The sequence below is a fragment of the Mirounga angustirostris genome, unplaced genomic scaffold (genome assembly GCF_029215605.1).
Source record: "Mirounga angustirostris isolate CCGP_5_RB_7025 unplaced genomic scaffold, mMirAng1.0.hap1 SCAF_16, whole genome shotgun sequence".
Classification (NCBI taxonomy): Eukaryota; Metazoa; Chordata; class Mammalia; order Carnivora; family Phocidae; genus Mirounga; species Mirounga angustirostris.
In genome coordinates this window covers 56588943-56606669 of record NW_026991724.1, presented here as the reverse complement: position 1 = coordinate 56606669, position 17727 = coordinate 56588943, and the positions used below count along the sequence as shown (strand labels likewise).

General features: G+C 49.9%; 1 protein-coding gene and 1 long non-coding RNA gene across 4 annotated transcripts; one reads left to right on the top strand and one right to left on the bottom strand.

The window, feature by feature from the left end:
• The first annotated feature begins 1415 nt into the window (after positions 1-1415).
• LOC135362830 (uncharacterized) lies at positions 1416-13957 on the top strand. The gene is made up of 3 exons (XR_010408120.1): positions 1416-1718; positions 11464-12479; positions 12632-13957. It is a non-coding gene; the product is annotated as an uncharacterized LOC135362830 (long non-coding RNA).
• On the bottom strand, positions 11917-17641 carry TSEN34 (tRNA splicing endonuclease subunit 34). 3 transcript variants are annotated; one of them, XM_045870705.3, is made up of 5 exons: positions 17476-17641; positions 16487-16733; positions 16000-16243; positions 15593-15850; positions 11917-12411 (listed from the first exon to the last, which is right to left on the bottom strand). In XM_045870705.3, the coding sequence occupies exons 2-5, from the start codon at positions 16727-16729 to the stop codon at positions 12224-12226; spliced, it is 933 nt and encodes a 310-aa protein (XP_045726661.1). In that variant the 5' UTR covers positions 16730-16733; positions 17476-17641; the 3' UTR covers positions 11917-12223. The 3 variants fall into 3 exon arrangements, with proteins under 3 accessions (XP_045726661.1, XP_045726663.1, XP_064436967.1); XM_045870707.3 differs by having other exon boundaries at positions 17532-17641; XM_064580897.1 differs by having other exon boundaries at positions 16000-16219; positions 17476-17632.
• Between the last annotated feature and the right edge of the window lie 86 nt (positions 17642-17727).

Genomic DNA, 17727 nt, shown 5'->3' with positions numbered 1-17727 from the left:
AGAAAATATATTAATAACAATGAACACATGAAAAAATGCTCAACATCTATAACCATTAGATAAATGAAATTTAAAAAGACCAATAAAATGGATGAGTTTTCAAAAACATATTGCACAAAAGAGGGCAGATATGGCCGAGCATATACTTTATGGTTTCATTTCTGTGAAATTCTACAACAAGGAAGTCTATCACCTAGAGAAAGAAAGCTGGTTGCTGTTTGCTTCCATTGGGTTGACTGAAAAGCTCACCATGGAATTTTTAGGAGCGACGGCAATGTTCTATGTATTGACTGTAGCGATGTTGTTAAATGAGTTGCACATTTGCCAAAGCTGATCACACTGCACACCCAAAGGACATATATGTCATGCCTCAGTGCACACACATATATACTAGTTAGGCTCCATCCGCATCCATTCCACTGGGGATGAAATCATCTTCAGCTACATGTCTGATTTACTCCCGTAGGAATGATACGATACTGAGGACTCGGTGTTGGTCTCCACTGCTGAAGTGATGGACATTGAGAAGAGTCTGTAGTTAGGTCACTCCCAATGAAAGGCAGTCCATGTTACACGACTCCTGAGCACCCTTCTTCTCGCCATCATGGCTTCTTCCTCCATAGGCCCACTGTGTGAACACTGGGATAAGGAAGAACAGAGGCTGGCTAGCATCTACCCAGTGAGCCATCCAGTCCCGTTGGTCATTAAGGACTATGTCTACAGGGAACTCTCTTGCAGACATTTTTTTTAAGATTTTTATTTATTTATTTGAGAGAGAGAGAGAACAAGCAGGAGAAGCAGAAGAAGAAGAGGGAGAAGCAGGCTCCCCACCGAGCAGGAAACCTGATGCAGGACTCAATCCCAGGACCCGAGATCATGACCTAAGCTGAAGGCAGATGCCCAACCGACTGAGCCACCCAGGGGCCCATCTTGGGGACATGTCTATCTGATTCAAAGATCCAAGTGCTTTGTACTCCACTCCTATACATCCATGCCTACACATGCCTCTGTCCTGGACAACCCTGTCTCCCCCCACTTGATTCTGCTCCTTCGGGATTCTGATCATTTAGGCAAGGCAGAAGCTACTATCCAGGAGTTTGTGTGCATCTTCACACCTAGTTGGATCTCTTTCCACAAAAAGTGTATTATCCTGTTCATTACCAAAATATCTGCTCACTGGTATTTTTCAGAGTCCCGCTGGTATGGTGGTGGGGCAACTCTACTCCGAAACGTCACCCCACCCAGACACGACCCAGGCCACAAAGCTGTTGATGACCACCGAAGCGACCACCTGTTGTGTTACAGTCCCGAACACGGCATTAATCTCGTTGAACATCCCATCAGAGCTCCTGGGTCACCAGGTGTATTGTCACGGCTATTGTGTTAAAAGCCCGACCACGGCATTGTATGTAGGTGTCTGCATGGGACCCCCATCTTTGTCCTCTGAACCTACCACTTACTCAACAGTGGATTGCAAACTTATGACTGAGTGGAAAGGACCATACCCAGCTCATTGTGGATAGTTCCAGTTGCATACATGCTCATGTCTCTTGTCATTAGGTTTCTGTTGGGACCACTGGCACGTAGGCAGCTTTTTAAATGGTACCTAGTTCTCTTGTGCAGGTGATGTGACGACATGAGCCCAAAGCCCATTGAGGCTCAGCAGAGGAGTCACACAGCATCCCAGCACACATGCCTACTCCTAGCAGCATGATCTGGTAGGTCATAACCATAGTCGTAGCACCCGGATGGATAGAAAAAAGTTGTGCTTGGGGTGCCTGGATGGCTCAGTCAGTTGAGCAGCTAACTCCTGATTTCAGCTCAGGTCATGATCTCAGGGTAGTGAGATCGAGTGCCGTGTCAGGCTCTGTACTTAGTGTGGAGTCTGTTCAGGACTCTCTCTCCCTCTCCCTCTGAACTTCCCCTCACTCTCTCTCTCTCAAAAAAAAAAAAAAGTTATGCTTACATGATATTATAGTCTATTAAGTGTGCAATACCATTATATCTAAAAAGACAACGTACACACCTTAATTTAAAAAATACTTTATTGCTAACAAATGCTAATCATCATCTGAGCTTTCAGCAAGTCATAATCTTTCTGCTTCTGGAGGGCCTTGCCTCCATGTTGGTGGCTGCTGAGTGGTCAGGGTGGTGGATGCTGAAGATGGGGGCGCTGGGGCAACTGCTTAAAATAAGACAATGGTGAAGTTTGCCGCATCGATTGACTCTTCCTGTCACAACTTCTCTGTGGCAGGTGATGCTGTTTGATAATGTTTTACCCACAGTAGAACTGCTTTCTTTCTTTCTTTCTTTCTTTCTTTCTTTCTTTCTTTCTTTCTTTCTTTCTTTCTTTCTTTTTTTTTTTTTTAAGATTTTATTTCTTTATTTGACAGAGAGAGACACAGCGAGAGAGGGAACACAAGCAGGGGGAGTGGGAGAAGGAGAAGCAGGCTTCCCACGGAGCAGGGATCCGATGCGGGGCTTGATCCCAGGACCCTGGGACCATGACCCAAGCCGAAGGAAGTCCTTTAACTGACTGAGCCACCCAGGCCCCCCAGCACAGTAGAACTGCTTTCAAAATCGGAGTCAATGCTCTCAAACCCTGCCACTGCTTTATCAAGTTTATGTGATATTCTAAGTCCTCTGTTGTCATCTCAACAATCTGCACAGCATCTTCACCAGGAGTAGATTCCAACTCAGGAAACCACTCTCTCTGCTCCTCCTTCTGAAGTAGCTCCTCCTCTGTTCAAGTTTGATCATGAGCCTGCAGCAATTCAGTCCCTTCTTCAGGCTCCACATCTCATCCAGGTTCTCTTGCTGTTTCCACCACATCTGTAGTGACTTCCTCCCCTGAAGTCCCAAACCCTTCAAAGTCATCCATGAGGGTTGGAATCCACTTCTTCCAAACGCCTGTTCCTGTGGATATTTTGAGCTCTTCCCATGAATTACAAATGTTCTTTTTTAAGTAGGCCCCACAGGCATAGAGCCGAATGCAGAGCTTGAACTCACCACCCTGAGGTCGAGACCTGAGCGGAGATCAAGAGTGCTTAACCGACTGAGCCACCCAGGCGCCCCAAATCACAAGTGCCCTTAATGGCATCTAGAATGCTGAATCTCTTCCAGAAGGTTTTCCGCTGACTTTGCCCAGATCCATCAGAGGAATCACTGCCTAAGGCAGCTAGAGCCTTACAAAATGTACTGTGTTATGCTAAGACTTGGAAGTTGATTTTTTTAAAGATTTTTATTTATTTATTTGACAGAAAGATAGAGAGCACAAGTAGGCAGAGTGGCAGGCAGAGGGAGAGGGAGAAGCGGGCTCCCCGCCGAGCAGGGAGCCCGATGCGGGGCTCGATCCCAGGACCCTGGGATCATGACCTGAACCGAAGGCAGACGCTTACCTACTGAGCCGCCCAGGTGCCCCAGGACATGGAAGTTGAAATGACTCCTTGGTCCATGGGCTGCAGGATGCGTATTGTGTTAAAAGCCCGACCACGGCATTAATCTTGTTGAACATCCCATCAGAGCTCCTGGGTCACCAGGTGCATTGTCGGGATGGGTGTTGTGTTACAGGCCCGAACACGGCATTAATCTCGATAAACATCCCATCAGAGCTCTTGGGTGACCAGGTGCATTGTCAGGGTGGCTGTTGTGTTAGGGGCCCAAGCACGGCATTAATCTCGTTGAACATCCCATCAGAGCTCCTGGGTGACCAGGTGCATTGTCAGGATGGGTGTTGTGTTACAGGCCTGACCACCCCATTAATCTCGTTGAACATCCTCAGAGCTCCTGGGTCAGCAGGTGCATTGTCAGGGAGCAGTAGTATTTTGGAAGGATTTTTTTTTTTTCTTTTTTTCTGAGCCGTAGGTCTCAAGTGTGGCTTAAAATATTCAGTAACCATGTTGTAAAGCGATGCGCTGTCTCCCAGGCTTTGCTGTTGCGTTTATGGAGCCCAGGGGGAGGAGCTTTAGCGTCATTGTCAAGGGCCCGAGGAGTCTCAGAATGGTCACTGACCACGGGCTCCCCGTTGAAGGCGACAGCTGCCTTAGCCCCTACCAGGAGTCAGCCTGTCCTCTGAGGCTTTCAAGCCAGGCACTGACGCGTCTCTAGGGATGAGAGTCCTACACGGCATCGTCTGCCAGTAGGAGGCTGCTTTGTCTACGCCGGAAATCTGTGTCTAGTGTAGCCACCTCCACGGATGACCTTAGCTAGCTCTGGGTAACTTGCGGCAGCTTCTACATCAGCTTTGGCTGCTTGCCTTGCACTCTCACGCAGATGGCTTCTTTCCTTCCACCTCCCGAACCACCTCTGCTGGCTTGAGACTGGCCCGCAGCCTCCACGCCTCTCGGCCTTCACAGAACTGAAGGGGGGCAGGGCCTTGCTCTGGATGAGCTCTTTCAACATCCTTCACAAACGCTTCCCTCGATTTAGAGCTGGGCTGGTCGGCACAACAGAGCTAGCCTTGCGCCTGTGTCGGCCTTCGCCACGCCGTCCTCCCTACGCTGAGTCACGTCTAGCTTTGGATTTAGAGCGAGAGGCGTGCAACTTCTTTCACCTGGACGCCTGCAGGCCCCTGGAGGGGTATTAACTGGCCTCAGCTCAATACTGCTGTGTCTCAGGGAACAGGGAGGCCGAGGAGAGGGAGAGAGACGGGGAATGGCCGGTCTGTGTGAGAACACACACATTGATTGATTAAGTTTGCCGTCTTATGTGGGTGTGGTTGGTGGTGCCCCCAAACAGTGACGATGGTGACGTCAGAGATCACTGATCACAGATTACCACCACAGATGTGATGATGATGATAAAGCTTGAAATGTTGGGATAATTCCCCAAATGTGACCCAGAGACACGAAGTAAGCGAAAGTTGTTGGAAACACGGCACTGATAGAGTTGCTGGACGCAGGGTTGGCACAAACCTTCAATCTGTAAAAAACACATAGTAATTGGGCGCCTGGGTGGCTCAGTCGGTTAAGCGACTGCCTTCGGCTCAGGTCATGATCCTGGAGTCCCGGGATCGAGTCCCGCATCGGGCTCCCTGCTCGGCAGGGAGTCTGCTTCTCCCTCTGACCCTCCCCCGTCTCATGCTCTCTCTCTCTCATTCTCTCTCAAATAAATAAATAAAATCTTTAAAAAAAACAAAACAAAACACATAGTATCTGCAGAGCACCCTAAAGTGAGATTTGCCTGTATTTTCTCCAGCCCCTTCCTGTCTGGAGAAATACCGTTCACGCCAACAGCTTCACTTATCAGTGTTAGATAATGTTTAATGAGCACTTCGAATGTGCTAGCCTAAGAATTTTGCGGATCTCAAAATGTGCTCCCGGAGTCCTCTCGGGGAGGCTGTCCTCGCTCACGAGGCATCAGTGTAGATACCCAGAGAGCACTAAGACTACGAGCAGTCCTGTTCTGCAGAGGCAGATACTGAGGCCCCCAAAAGTGGCTACAGAGCTTGCCCGAGATTACACAATGTGGAAGTAAGTGAGAACAGATGCGACGGGGCTTCTGGGTGACTCAGCTGGTTAATCGGCCGACTCTTGATTTCCACTCAGGTCATGATCTCAGTATCATGGGACAGAGCCCCACATGGGGTTCCATGTTCAGTGTGGAGTCTGTCCTCCCCCTCCTCCAACTTGTGCTCTCTCTTTCTCTGTCTCTCTCTCTAAAATAAATAAATAGAAATAAATCTTGGGGCCCTGGGTGGCTCAGTCGTTAAGCGTCTGCCTTCGGCTTGGGTCATGATCTCAGGATCCTGGGATCAAGCCCCATGTCAGGCTCCCTGCTCAGTGGGGAGTCTGCTTCTCCCTCTGCCCCTCACCCACCGCTCAAGCTCACTCACTCTCTCTCAAATAAATCTTAAGAATAAAAAGTTTTTAGGGGCGCCTGGGTGGCTCAGTCATTGTGTTTGCCTTTGGCTTGGGTCGTGATCCCAGGTCCTGGGATCGAGCCCCGCATCGGGCTCCCTGCTCTGCGGGAAGCCTGCTTCTCCCTCTCCCACTCCCCCTGCTCGTGTTCCCTCTCTCGCTGTGTCTCTGTCAAATAAATAAAAAAAATCTTTAAAAAAAAACAAGAAAGAAAGAAATCTTAAAAAAAGAGAGAGAACAGACAATAGCTTGGCAGAAACTCCAAGGCAGACGGAGGAGGGGGAAAGCCTACAGTAGAAAACATGGAAGGCTGCACTCGAGCCTTGACCAGGCCTGTGCCCAGGGAAGCTGGGGACAGGCTCACTAGAAGTCCTTGTCCTATGCTATCAGTTAGGGAGCATACTTGGCCTTCTCTTGTTGGTCTTAAATTAGAGCTAGGGACAAAAATTAGGGAAGCGTCAGTTTTTAGTCAAGTCCCGGCCCTTTTGGACCCACTGGTACAGGGGTGTTGTAGGGCTTCCTGTCCTGCTACGAGAGGCAGCAGGCTGGCCTCCAGGCACGTTGCTGCAGGCTGTGGGTCAGAATTCTATCTTCGTACATGGCCTGGCCATCGTCCGTTTGCCTATTCAGTCTCTCGACAAAGGAGGTCAGGCCAAGGTTGGAGCTGCGACCGCCTGGCCCCACAGCCGCCCTCCTCAGCACTGCTCTACACTCCTTCTGCCCTGTGCTCTCAGCGGGCGGCGTCCCCTCCTCAGAGAGGCAGCTCCACTCTAGCCAGACGCCTGGGTTGAAACCTGCAGCCGCTTGCTCATCAAGACCCCTTGGACAAGTTTCTCCACCATTCTCTGCCTCAGCGTCCTCATCTGTGAAATGGGGTTGTTGGTGGTGCCCACCTCACAGGGTTACAGTGAGGACTGAGGGCGCACGAAGGATGCACTCACTGTTTGCTAGCATCATCCTTGTTACTCCCACCATGTACTGTGAGGTCTTTCAAGCTACCCAGTTCATTTTTGTTTTCTTGTTTATAGATGAGCTCCCAGACAAAAATTTATAGGAGGGCAGGGGCCTCATCTTTCCGATTTATCTGCGTCTTAGTAGAGGCTCAACTATAGTTGATAGTCTAAATTTTTAAATATATGAATAACTAACTATATGCATCATCTACAGATTGACGTTTCTCACAAACCTCTCCCCCAGTTCATTAATTGGCTAGAGCAGCTCACAGAACTCAGAGGAATATTTTACTTACCAGATCACTGGTCTATTATGGAAGAATGTAGCCTAGGAACAGCAGATGGGAGAGATGCATAGGGCCAGGCGTGGGGAGAAGGCAGAGCTTCCATGTCCTCTCCAAGTGGGCCATTCTCCCCCCATCTCCACATGTTCATCCACCCAGAATCTCTCAAATCCCATCCTTTTGGGTTTATATGGTGGCTTCATTACATTTAATTCATCCACAATTAATTAAATCATTAGCAATTCATGAGTGACCCAACCTTCAGCCCCTCTCCCCTCCCTGGAAGTCATCTCATTAATATAAACCCAGGTTTTGTTGAAAGGGCTTTGTTAGGAATATCCAGACACCTTTATTACTCTTAGGATATTGCAAGGGTTTTAGGAGGTCTGTGCCAGGAAGGGATGAAGATCAAATGCATATTTCTCACTGTAAATCACATTAGTGATAAATGGTATGGCAAATAAATCAAAAGGGAAGGGGCATCCAGGAGGGGTGTTAAATTTTAAGGTAGGGTTACCATGGAAGGCCTGAGGAGGTGACATTGCAGGAAAGATCAGCGGGCAGTGGGGGACAAGACCATGTAGCCATGAGGGGAAGAGCATTCCAGGTAGAGGAATAGGGGCAGCATAAGCACGGATGAGAGGCACAGACGGGGACGAGGGACAGACAACATGGGGCCTTTGCTTTTATTTTAAGATGGGAAACTATTGGAGAGTCCTACAGAGGAGGGACACGGTCTGACCCACCTTTTAACCCAATAATGCCAGCCATTCTGTTGAAAACAGAGGATGGGGGGCAAGGATGGAATCCAAGGAGATGAGTCTGGAAACTACTGCAATCATCCACGTGTGTAATGTCGTTGCTTTTGCCCACATGTTGGCCGTGAAGGTGGAGTGAAGTGGGCAAATATGGGTCTACAGTGTTTGGAAGGTAGAGCCCATGGGTTTTTTTTGTTTTGTTTTGGTTTTTTTATTTATTTTTATTTTTTTTATTATTATTATTTTTAAGATTTTATTTATTTATTTGAGAGAGAGCACATGAGAGGGGGGAGGGTCAGAGGGAGAAGCACACTCCCTGCCGAGCAGGGAGCCCGATGCGGGACTCGAACCCGGGACTCCAGGATCATGACCTGAGCCGAAGGCAGTCGCTTATGGGTTTGGTTTTTTTAGACCAGTTTTAAGTTCACAGCAAAATTGAGAGGAAGGCACAGAGATTTCCTGTGTGCCCCTGCCCCCATTCATGCACGGTCTCCCCACTATCAACACCCCCCACCAGAGGGTGTATTTGTCACCACTGATGAGCCTACATCAACACGTCATTAGCAGAGTCCATAGTTTGTGTAGGGGTCACTCATGGTGATGTGCATGCTATGGGTTTGGACAGATGTATGGTGACACTTATCCACCATTATGGTCTCACACAGAGTAGTTTCACTGGCCTACACATCCTCTGTGCTCCTCCTGTTCATCCCACCTCCCCAGCCCTTAGCAATCATTCATCGTTTTTCTGTCTCCAGTTTTGCCTTTTCCAGAATGTCAAACAGTTGGAATCATACAGTATGCAGCCTTTTCAGATTGGCTGCTTTCACTTAGTAATGTCCGTTTAAGGTTCCTCCATGTCTTTTCATGGCTTGATATTTTGGCTCTCTTTAGCACTGAAAAATATTCCATTGTCTGGATGGGCCTGTTTGTTTACTCATCCATCTACAACGGAACTCTTGGTTGCATCCAAGTTTTGGCAATTATGAACAATGCTGTTATAAACATCCATGTGCAGGTTTCTGTGGGGTCATAAATATTCAGCTCCTTTAGGTAAATACCAAGGAACACACTTGCTGGAGATAGTCACACCAATTGCATGGCCGAGAGTACATTCAGTTTTATGAGAAATCTCCAGACTGTCTTCCTAAGTGGCTGTGCCATTTTGTGTTCCCGCCAGCAATGAATGACGGTTCCTGTTGCTCCATGTCTCACCAGCATTTGGTGCTGTTGGTGTTCTGGATTTTGGCCATTCTAATAGGTGTGTAATTGTATCTCCTGTTGCTTTAATTTGCATGTCTCAGATGGCACAGGATGTGGAGCATCTTCTCACGTGCTTACTTGCCAGCTGCAGAACTCCTTCAGTGAGGTGTCTGTTAAGGTTTTAGGCCTATTTTGGGGGTTGGGGGGGTCAGATTGTTGTTTTGTTTTTAAGTAGGGCTTGAACTCAAGACCTTGAGATCAAGACGTAAGCTGAGACCAAGAATCGGATGCTTAGGGCGCCTGGGTGGCTCAGTCGGTTAAGCGACTGCCTTCAGCTCAGGTCATGATCCTGGAGTCCCGGGATCGAGTCCCGCATCGGGCTCCCTGCTTGGTAGGGAGTCTGCTTCTCCCTCTGACCCTCCTCCTCTCATGTGTTCTCTCTCTCATTCTCTCTCAAATAAATAAGATCTTTAAAAAAAAAAAAAGAATTGGATGCTTAGGGTGCCTTGGTGGCTCAGACAGTTGAGCAGCTCACTCTTGATCTCAGCTCTGGTCTTGATCTCAGGGTTGTGAGGTCAAGCCCTGTATTGGGCTCCATGCATGGAGCCTACTTAAAAAAAAAAAAAATTAAGAGTTGGGTGCTTAATCAACTGAGCCATTTAAGTGCCCCTGGTCAGGTTGTTTCTTGTTGTTGAGTTTTAAGAATTATTTATATTTTTTGGACAGCAGTCCTTTATCAGCTGTGTCTTTTGCAATATGTTGTTTTTAATTTTAATGAAGTCCAGCTTATCAATTCTTTCATCGGCCCCACCTTTGGTGTTGTGTCTGAAGTGTCAGTCATCTAGGTTTTCTCCTATTATCTCCTATGCGTTGAATAGCCCTGCATTTTATACTGAGATCTGTGATGCCCTTGACTTAATTTTTGTAAAGGGTGTATTGTCTGTATCTGCTTTTTTTTTTAAGATTTTATTTATTTATCTGAGAAGGAGAGAGGGCAAGAGCGCATGAGCAGGGAGAAGGGCTAAGGGAGAGGGAGAAGCAGGCTCCCCGCTAAGCAGAGGGCCCGACACTGGGCTCGATCCCAGGACTCTGGGATCATATCCTGAGCCGAAGACAGACGCTTAACCAACTGAGCCACCCAGGCACCTTTTTTGTGTGTGCATGTGGACATCCTTACAAGTTTTTTTTTAAGTAAGCTCTAGACCAACGTGGGGTTTGAACTTGCAACCCTGAGATCAAGAATTGCACGTTCCACTGACTGAGCTCGTCAGGCACCCACAAGTTTCGTTTTTTGCTTTTCGTTTTTTTTTCCAGATTTTATTTATTTATTTGAGAGAGAGAGAGGGAGAGAGCACAGAGGGAGAGCGAGAAGGAGCAGACTCCCTGCTGAACAGGAAGACCGATGTGGGGCTTCATCCCAGGACCCTGGGATCATGACCCAAGCCGAAGGCAGATGCTTCATGACTGAGCCACCCAGGAGTCCCCCCATCCACAAGTTTTTTAATGAGGAATTTTTGAGGAAGACTCAAGACAGAAGTACTGAGTCAGCTAAGAACTCTGTTGTAAAGAAGAGAGAGCCTGGAGAATATATTTACAAGCCAGTTACCAAAGAGGCACAAAGAACAGTGTTAACTGGGCAGGGGTTGGTGTCCTGTTTTAAATTAATCTAAGCTTACAGGAAATTGAAGTTCTAGCAAATTTGTTTACTGAGAAGGGTAAGAAAGAAAGAAGAAACTGGCACCACAGAAATTGAGAAACTAGAGATAGACACTTTCAGCCCCAGAATCATTACCATGTGACTGTATTTCAGTAGCAAATTCTATGTGACAAAACTACACATTTTTTATTATTTTTTTTATTTTTATTATTTTTTAAAAGATTTTATTTATGTATTTGAGACAGAATGAGAGAGAGAGAGAGAGCACATGAGAGGGGGGAGGGTCAGAGGGAGAAGCAGACCCCCCGCCGAGCAGGGAGCCCGATGCGGGACTCGATCCCCGGACTCCAGGATCATGACCTGAGCCGAAGGCAGTCGCTTAACCAACTGAGCCACCCAGGCGCCCCTAAAACTACACATTTTTTAAATATACATATAAATGTTGGTAGTACTGATAATGTTCAAATAATTTTTTAATAGATTTTTTTTTAAAGATTTTATTTATTTATTTGGTAGAGAGCACAAGTAGGCAGAGAGGCAGGCAGAGGGAGAGGGAGAAGCAGGCTCCCCGCTGAGCAGGGAGCCCGATACGGGGCTCGATCCCCGGACCCCGGGATCATGACCTGAGCCGAAGGCAGACGCCTAACGACTGAGCCACCCAGTCGCCCCAACGTTCAAATAATTTCTTAAGCAGAAAGGCAGCTATATGAATCATCTCACAAATTTATATTTTATTTATATGTGTTTCAGCTTTTAATAGAATATATGTATAAGAAAAGGATCTGGACCATAAATGTATGGTATAAAAAATAATTCTACACACCTGAATAAACACCACCCAGGCCAAGAAAAAGACCACCACCATTCCACAAGCCCCAAGGAGTCCTCCCTGACATTCCCCTCCCCACCCGAAACCCGTCCTGAAACTGCCACACTCACGTCCTTCCTTCCCTTCACATGTTACTTTGATTTATGCCTTTGTGTGCACCTGAAATGCTTTGTGAAAATCTTCTCAAAAGGAAGTTTAGTGTGGTGGGAAGGGCGCAGACCTTGGACTCAGAAAGACCAGGCTTTAAATCCCAGCCTGCCTGGCTACCTACTAGAGGTGTGACCTCCTCCAAGCCTTTCCCTCATCTGTATAAGCAAATGCAAACACTCACACCTCCCAGGATTGTCATCAGGATTCAAATCACAGACTCCACGTTTATTCAACAAGTTTACTGAGACCTCTTGAGGCCTGAGCCCTGTAGAAACTGGAGATGAATCAAACCCAGGCTTTACCCTCAAGAAGCTCACAATTTGGAAACAGGTAACTACAAAAACATCACAGCCAGTAAGTGCTTTGAAACAGGGAGAGAAATAAGGATGTAGTGTTTATAAATCCGGAGTCAAAACCTAACCGCAGAGAGAGGCAGGAGGGTCTGCAGCATCCCGTATGCAGAGACGAGCTTGGGGCCATCTAGACAGGCTCTGTCCACAGAGGCAGCCACATCCGCACGGGTCTCTGGAGTCACTGCAGGCTGGTCCACTGCAAGGAGGTATAGACCACCTTCCCGTCAGGCTGAGGAGAACACAGCAGCAGCGTCTTTCTGACGCTGGTTCCCAGGCGGCCCGCAGAAACCAGATCCTGCAGTGGAATGGGGTCCCCCGGAGCCCAGCACTGAGCAATGTAGTGGGCGTGGAAACGAAGGGGGTCACCTGGGTGAGAGAGAGACACGTAGCAGTTCCCAGTGGCAGAGGGCTGGAAGACACCGGAATGTCCACAGGTAGGAGACGGGAATCATCCTAGTAATCACTATGAATATTTCAAAATAGCTATTCTTGGACCCAGCAATTCCACTTCTTGGAATTTTTTACTTATAAGGATAACAGTGCTAAAATATACCTACGAAGATGTTCACTCTGTTATCATTTACAGCTGCTAAGAAACGGAGACAACCAAACCACAGACTTAAGTTCATGGTCTCTCCGTAAGACTGAGTATCACACAGCTGTTGAAACGAGAAGAATGTACCAACGTGGAGAAGTCGACGATACCCTGCGTGGGGAGAGAGGGGGTGGGGCAAGCTGTCCCACACATTCAGCATAATCGTATTTAAAAAACAAAACAACTAACGGAATAGATCACTGTCGTGACGTAAGAACCACGACCACAAAGTCCGTCAAAGCCACGAGGAACGCAAAGGATGTCACGTGAATATCCAAGGGGAAGTGACTCTAACAGACTAAAAGAACTTACAAGACGACGGAGTAATAAATAGGTGGGATAAAGGAGTTCACACAATTTCTCAGGAAAGGGCCCGACAGTGAGTGTTTGGTTTTACAGCCGCGTCACAAGCACTCACCTCTGCCGCTTTGGCACCACAGGAACCACAGGCCGTACGTGAGCAGACAGGGCTGCCTCCCAGTAACCTGACCTGCGCTCTGCCCCTGGATCAGGTAAATCTGACTGATCAAGGAGAGCCGGAGCCAGAATGGGGCCCCACCCAGAAGGTTCGGTGCCAGCTAACGAAAACCAGCGAGAGCAGGGCGGTGAGATGTCCCACTGAGAGGACCCTCGGCCGGCTTTCCAGCCAGCAGCTGTTGTGACACCTCTGGCCGTGCAGAAGGAAGCATCGAAACCCCTGGGAAGCTGCCTCAAAACTGTTCCAAGGGGCGCCTGGGTGGCTCAGTCGGTTAAGCGACTGCCTTTGGCTCAGGCCATGATCCTGGAGTCCCGGGATCGAGTCCCGCATCGGGCGCCCTGCTCGGCGAGGAGCCTGCTTCTCCCTCTGACCCTCCCCCCTCTCATGTGCTCTCTCTCTCTCATTCTCGCTCTCTCAAATAAATAAATCTTAAAAAAAAAAAAAAAAAAAAACTGTTCCAAGACGCCTAGTGCCTTTATTAAGTTCGGGAAGCTTTACTGTCAGAAATAAGTAAGGGCCTCAGTCCTTGAATATTCTAATCTTCAGGAAACAAAGATTCTACATATACCTCATACACCGAGTATGTATTCTTTTAGAAATATTGACCCATTAGAACTAACAGGTCAGTCATTTGGTTCAGTTTCAGATGTGTGATGGAGTTATTGGTGGATTTACCCTTATTTTAACCGGAAGTTTTAGTAAGGCCATTAACAGTATTAGAACATGTAAACTTAAAACTTACTCCATTTACAAGTTATTAGATCTGAGTTTTTGGCAAGTTCCATAACCTGAACACCATACAACTTAAAAAGGAAAATAAACATATTAAAATTTAAAATGCAGGGGCGCCTGGGTGGCTCAGTCGGTTAAGCGTCTGCCTTCGGCTCAGGTCATGATCCCAGGGTCCTGGGATCGAGCCCCACATCAGGCTCCCTGCTCATGGGGAGCCTGCTTCTCCCTCTCCCTCTGCCTGCCACTCTGCCTACTTGTGCTCTCTCTCTCTCTGCCAAATAAATAAATTAAAGATTTTATTTATTCATTTGACAGAGAGAGACACAGCAAGAGAGGGGACACAAGCAGGGGGAGTGGGAGAGGGAGAAGCAGGCTTCCCGCTCAGCAGGGAGCCCGATGCGGGGTTCGATCCCAAGACCCTGGGATCATGACCTGAGCCAAAGGCAGACACGTAACGACTGAGCCACCCAGGCGCCCCTAAAACAAATTTTTTAATGCAACTTGTAACACTGAAAATTACATAACTCCTTTTACGAGTGCTATCAAACATGGACTAACAGTTCCCTTAAAATCTGCTAGACTGGAAAAAAGATTTGTAAACTGCACTGAAAGCTTGAACTAAATATTAGTATTCATATGTTAAGGTCATTTTCAAAACCAAAATAATCTTTTACATACAGAAGTCACAAAAAAACAGTAGCAAGGTAATTAGAGTGTGGTTATCTGTAGAGCACGGGGCAGGTAAACTGTTCTTAATTCCTAAGTCAGTCCCTTAGTTGAGTGTTTGGTCTGAGAAGAGACGAAGGCTCTTGGCTCATCTGCAGAAGACTCCATCGGTCTCCAACCAACAGCTAAGATCTGACTACTTATCTGGTGCCTCTATCCTTCTATGTTCTCAGGAGGAACAAAAAAGGTGATTTTCCTGCAGACTTACTTTTTCAACCCTTTAGTTAAACAATAAAGGCACTCATAGTACAAATTCAAAATTTAACTGATACACTGAAAGTCTCCTTTACCTAGGGGTACCACTGTACTTGGGCTGGAGTACATGCTTTCAGGCCTTTTTCCACTAGCTACTTACTTTCTAGTCAGTACTCCATTCTAAGTTCTTCTCATATTCTTTTGCTAGAACCATATATATATATATATATATATATATATATATATATTTTTTTTTTTTTTTAAGTACTCTACACCCAACGTGAGGCTTGAACCTACAACCCTGAGATCAAGAGTAGCATGCTCCACCGACTGAGCCAGCCAGGTGCCCCTAGGGCCATGACTTTTAAAGCTACCTAAATAATGTGTGTATAACTCCATGACGACATAAAACATAACGCACTTCTCCCATACCTGTTTTCAACAAGTGGTTCTTTTTTTTCCTTCTCCTTTGGTCATCTTTTCGTAAATGTACGTGGACCTACATTAATCTCTGACAGCTAACACCAATGTGTAACCGCTAACCTATTAACAATCATTCTGGTTGCTTTCTAATATTTCGCTACTGTAAAGAATCCTGCAGTGACGATTTCCTGTACGTTTTGTGCACGTATCTAAGTGAAACTTCTGGATCAAAGAAAGTGCTTAATCAAATTTGCTATGCTGCCCTCCAAACAGGCTTGGGTTCCCAAGTGTTCCTGTCCTTCCATGGGTTTCAGAGGCTGAGAAAAGACAAAAAGGGAAAATGCAGACGGTGGTGGGCTTGTGAAGGGGCAACAATGGGAGGTGCCCACAAAACTCACCAGGATAGACCAGGAAGTCACCCCCGAACTTGCCAGCAGCACTGAGGAAGAAGCCTCGCTCCCACAGGTCTCTGTAGATGCTGTAGCGAAGCTCATGGGCAGGACGACCAGCATGGGGCCAGTCTTTGGACTGGACACGCCAATCCAGGGGCCTAGCCTTGATGGGCCGAGGCCTAGCAGTGGCCAGCTGGACCAGCAGGGCGGACCTGGGCAAGGGGGCCACCCCATTTGAAGGCCCCGGCTGGGGAGAAGAGGAACCTGGGGGAGGAGAATACAGCAGTTTGGTGAATCCAAGGACGAGGTCTTCCCATCCCTCGGAGAGTCCCAGGCCCTCGATTCCCGGCCAGGATTCCCAAAAGGTCTCCCGCCTCCTTCCACTGGTCCCTGGACTCCGCTCCTACCCTCACCTGCTTCCTCGGGCTCTCCAAGAGCCTGGCTAGCGCTGGCCTCACTCTCTGCGGCAGCCGGGTTCGCACCGGCCTCCTGGCTCTCGCTGGCCCCTGATTCCTGCTCCAGCTTCTGCTTCTTCGCAGCCTGGCCCTCCGCAATCTTCTCTAGGAGCTCCTGACGACGAGTCTCACGGGCCTCGGCTGCCAGGGCGCTTTGCTCCTGGAAGCCCTGCTCCTGCTGGCGTTTGTAGGATGCCACAGCCTGAGAAGAAAGCCAGCGGGAATCCCAGGATCCAAGTCTGCGCTGCCTTAGGAAGCCAGGAACCCCGACTCGCTGACTCCTCCCAACCCCCAAGCCCGAACCCGGGGATCCTAGTCTCTTGCAGGCACAGTATTCCAGAATCCAGGGCGCCCAGACCCCTCCCACGGCAGGGACCTGGAGTCCGGGTGTCCTGCCTCTACTTCCGCGGGTCCAGGGCGTTCACGTCCCCGGCCCGCCCCTTACCAGGCTGTGTTGGCGCGGATCTGGGCGCGGGGCGCTGACCAGGGTCACGGCGCCGATCTCGGCCAGAAGCCGCGCCTCTTCGGGCATCAGCAGCAGCGGGAGGCCCAGGCGCGAGTTCTGGCGGGGCCCGCGGGGCAGGGCGCCCACCGTGCGGCCCCCCACTCCCAGACGCTCCCGCAGTGCCTGCACCGCCTCGGCTCCCCATACCAGGGAGCGGCCGTTCGCCACCTCCACCACCAGCATCCTCCTGCGGGAACCGGGGGGGCACAGCGGTCACCGACAGAGCGCTCCCACCGCCTCGGGTGGGGTGGGGTGGAGGGTCTCAGCGAGGCCCCGCCCCTACGCCTGGGGGGGTGGAGCCTCGCCCGGGCCTCGTTTGCCACCTGCCGATTCTCCAGGCCAGGCCCCGCCCCCTGGGCGCCGGGCCCCGCCCCCTGGGCGCCGGGCCCCGCCCCCTGGGCGCCGGGCCCCGTCCCCAGGCGATCCCGCCAGGCCCCGGGGCCGCCGAGACGAGGCCCCGCCCCTCGCCGAGGCGCTGGGGCGCCGCTAGGCCCTCCCGACCCTGCGGTTAGCGTTCCGGCCATGTCGCCTTCTCCGCTCGGAGAGAAGCCTCCCTTGGCGCCGGGCCACGCCCCCTTCCCGTGACTCGGAACTCGGCCCCTCCCCTTTCCAAACCACCGAGGCGTGGCCTCAGAGCCTCCTCGCGCGGTGTCAGACGCCCACCGTAGAAGCCCCGCCCCCGGCGCAAGGCTTTCGGGCGTTCGGACCTCCTCGGCTCGGCCGAACTCGCAGCCCCGCCCCTCCTGAAGGCCGGCGGCTCGGCGTTCGGGCGCCCTCGGCTCCCATCAACCCCGCAGCCAGGCCCCGCCCCCCCCGGCCGCAAGCGCTCCCGGTTGGGGAGCGAGTACCCGCCCCACTGAGCGAACCCCACAGCCGGAGGCCCCTCCCACTGGACACCCGCCATCCGTTCCCCGCTCGGGCGGGCTCACCCCCTCGTGAGCGCTCCCCTCAGAATGCGGCACCGTGCTCCGACAGAACCAGTCACCTCGTAAACACCAGCTCGCGGTCCCGGCAGAGCCACCCCTACGTAGCGCGCCACGCGCTGCTTCCTCCACCCCTCCCCATCCCGACCCCCTGCGTCAATTTCGTCACGCCGCCACCTCAGCGAAGCGGGAAGTCTGGGATCCGCCCCCAGTGGCGCCGTAGCCCCTGAAGCGGAACACCTTGGCCCCGCCCCCTCG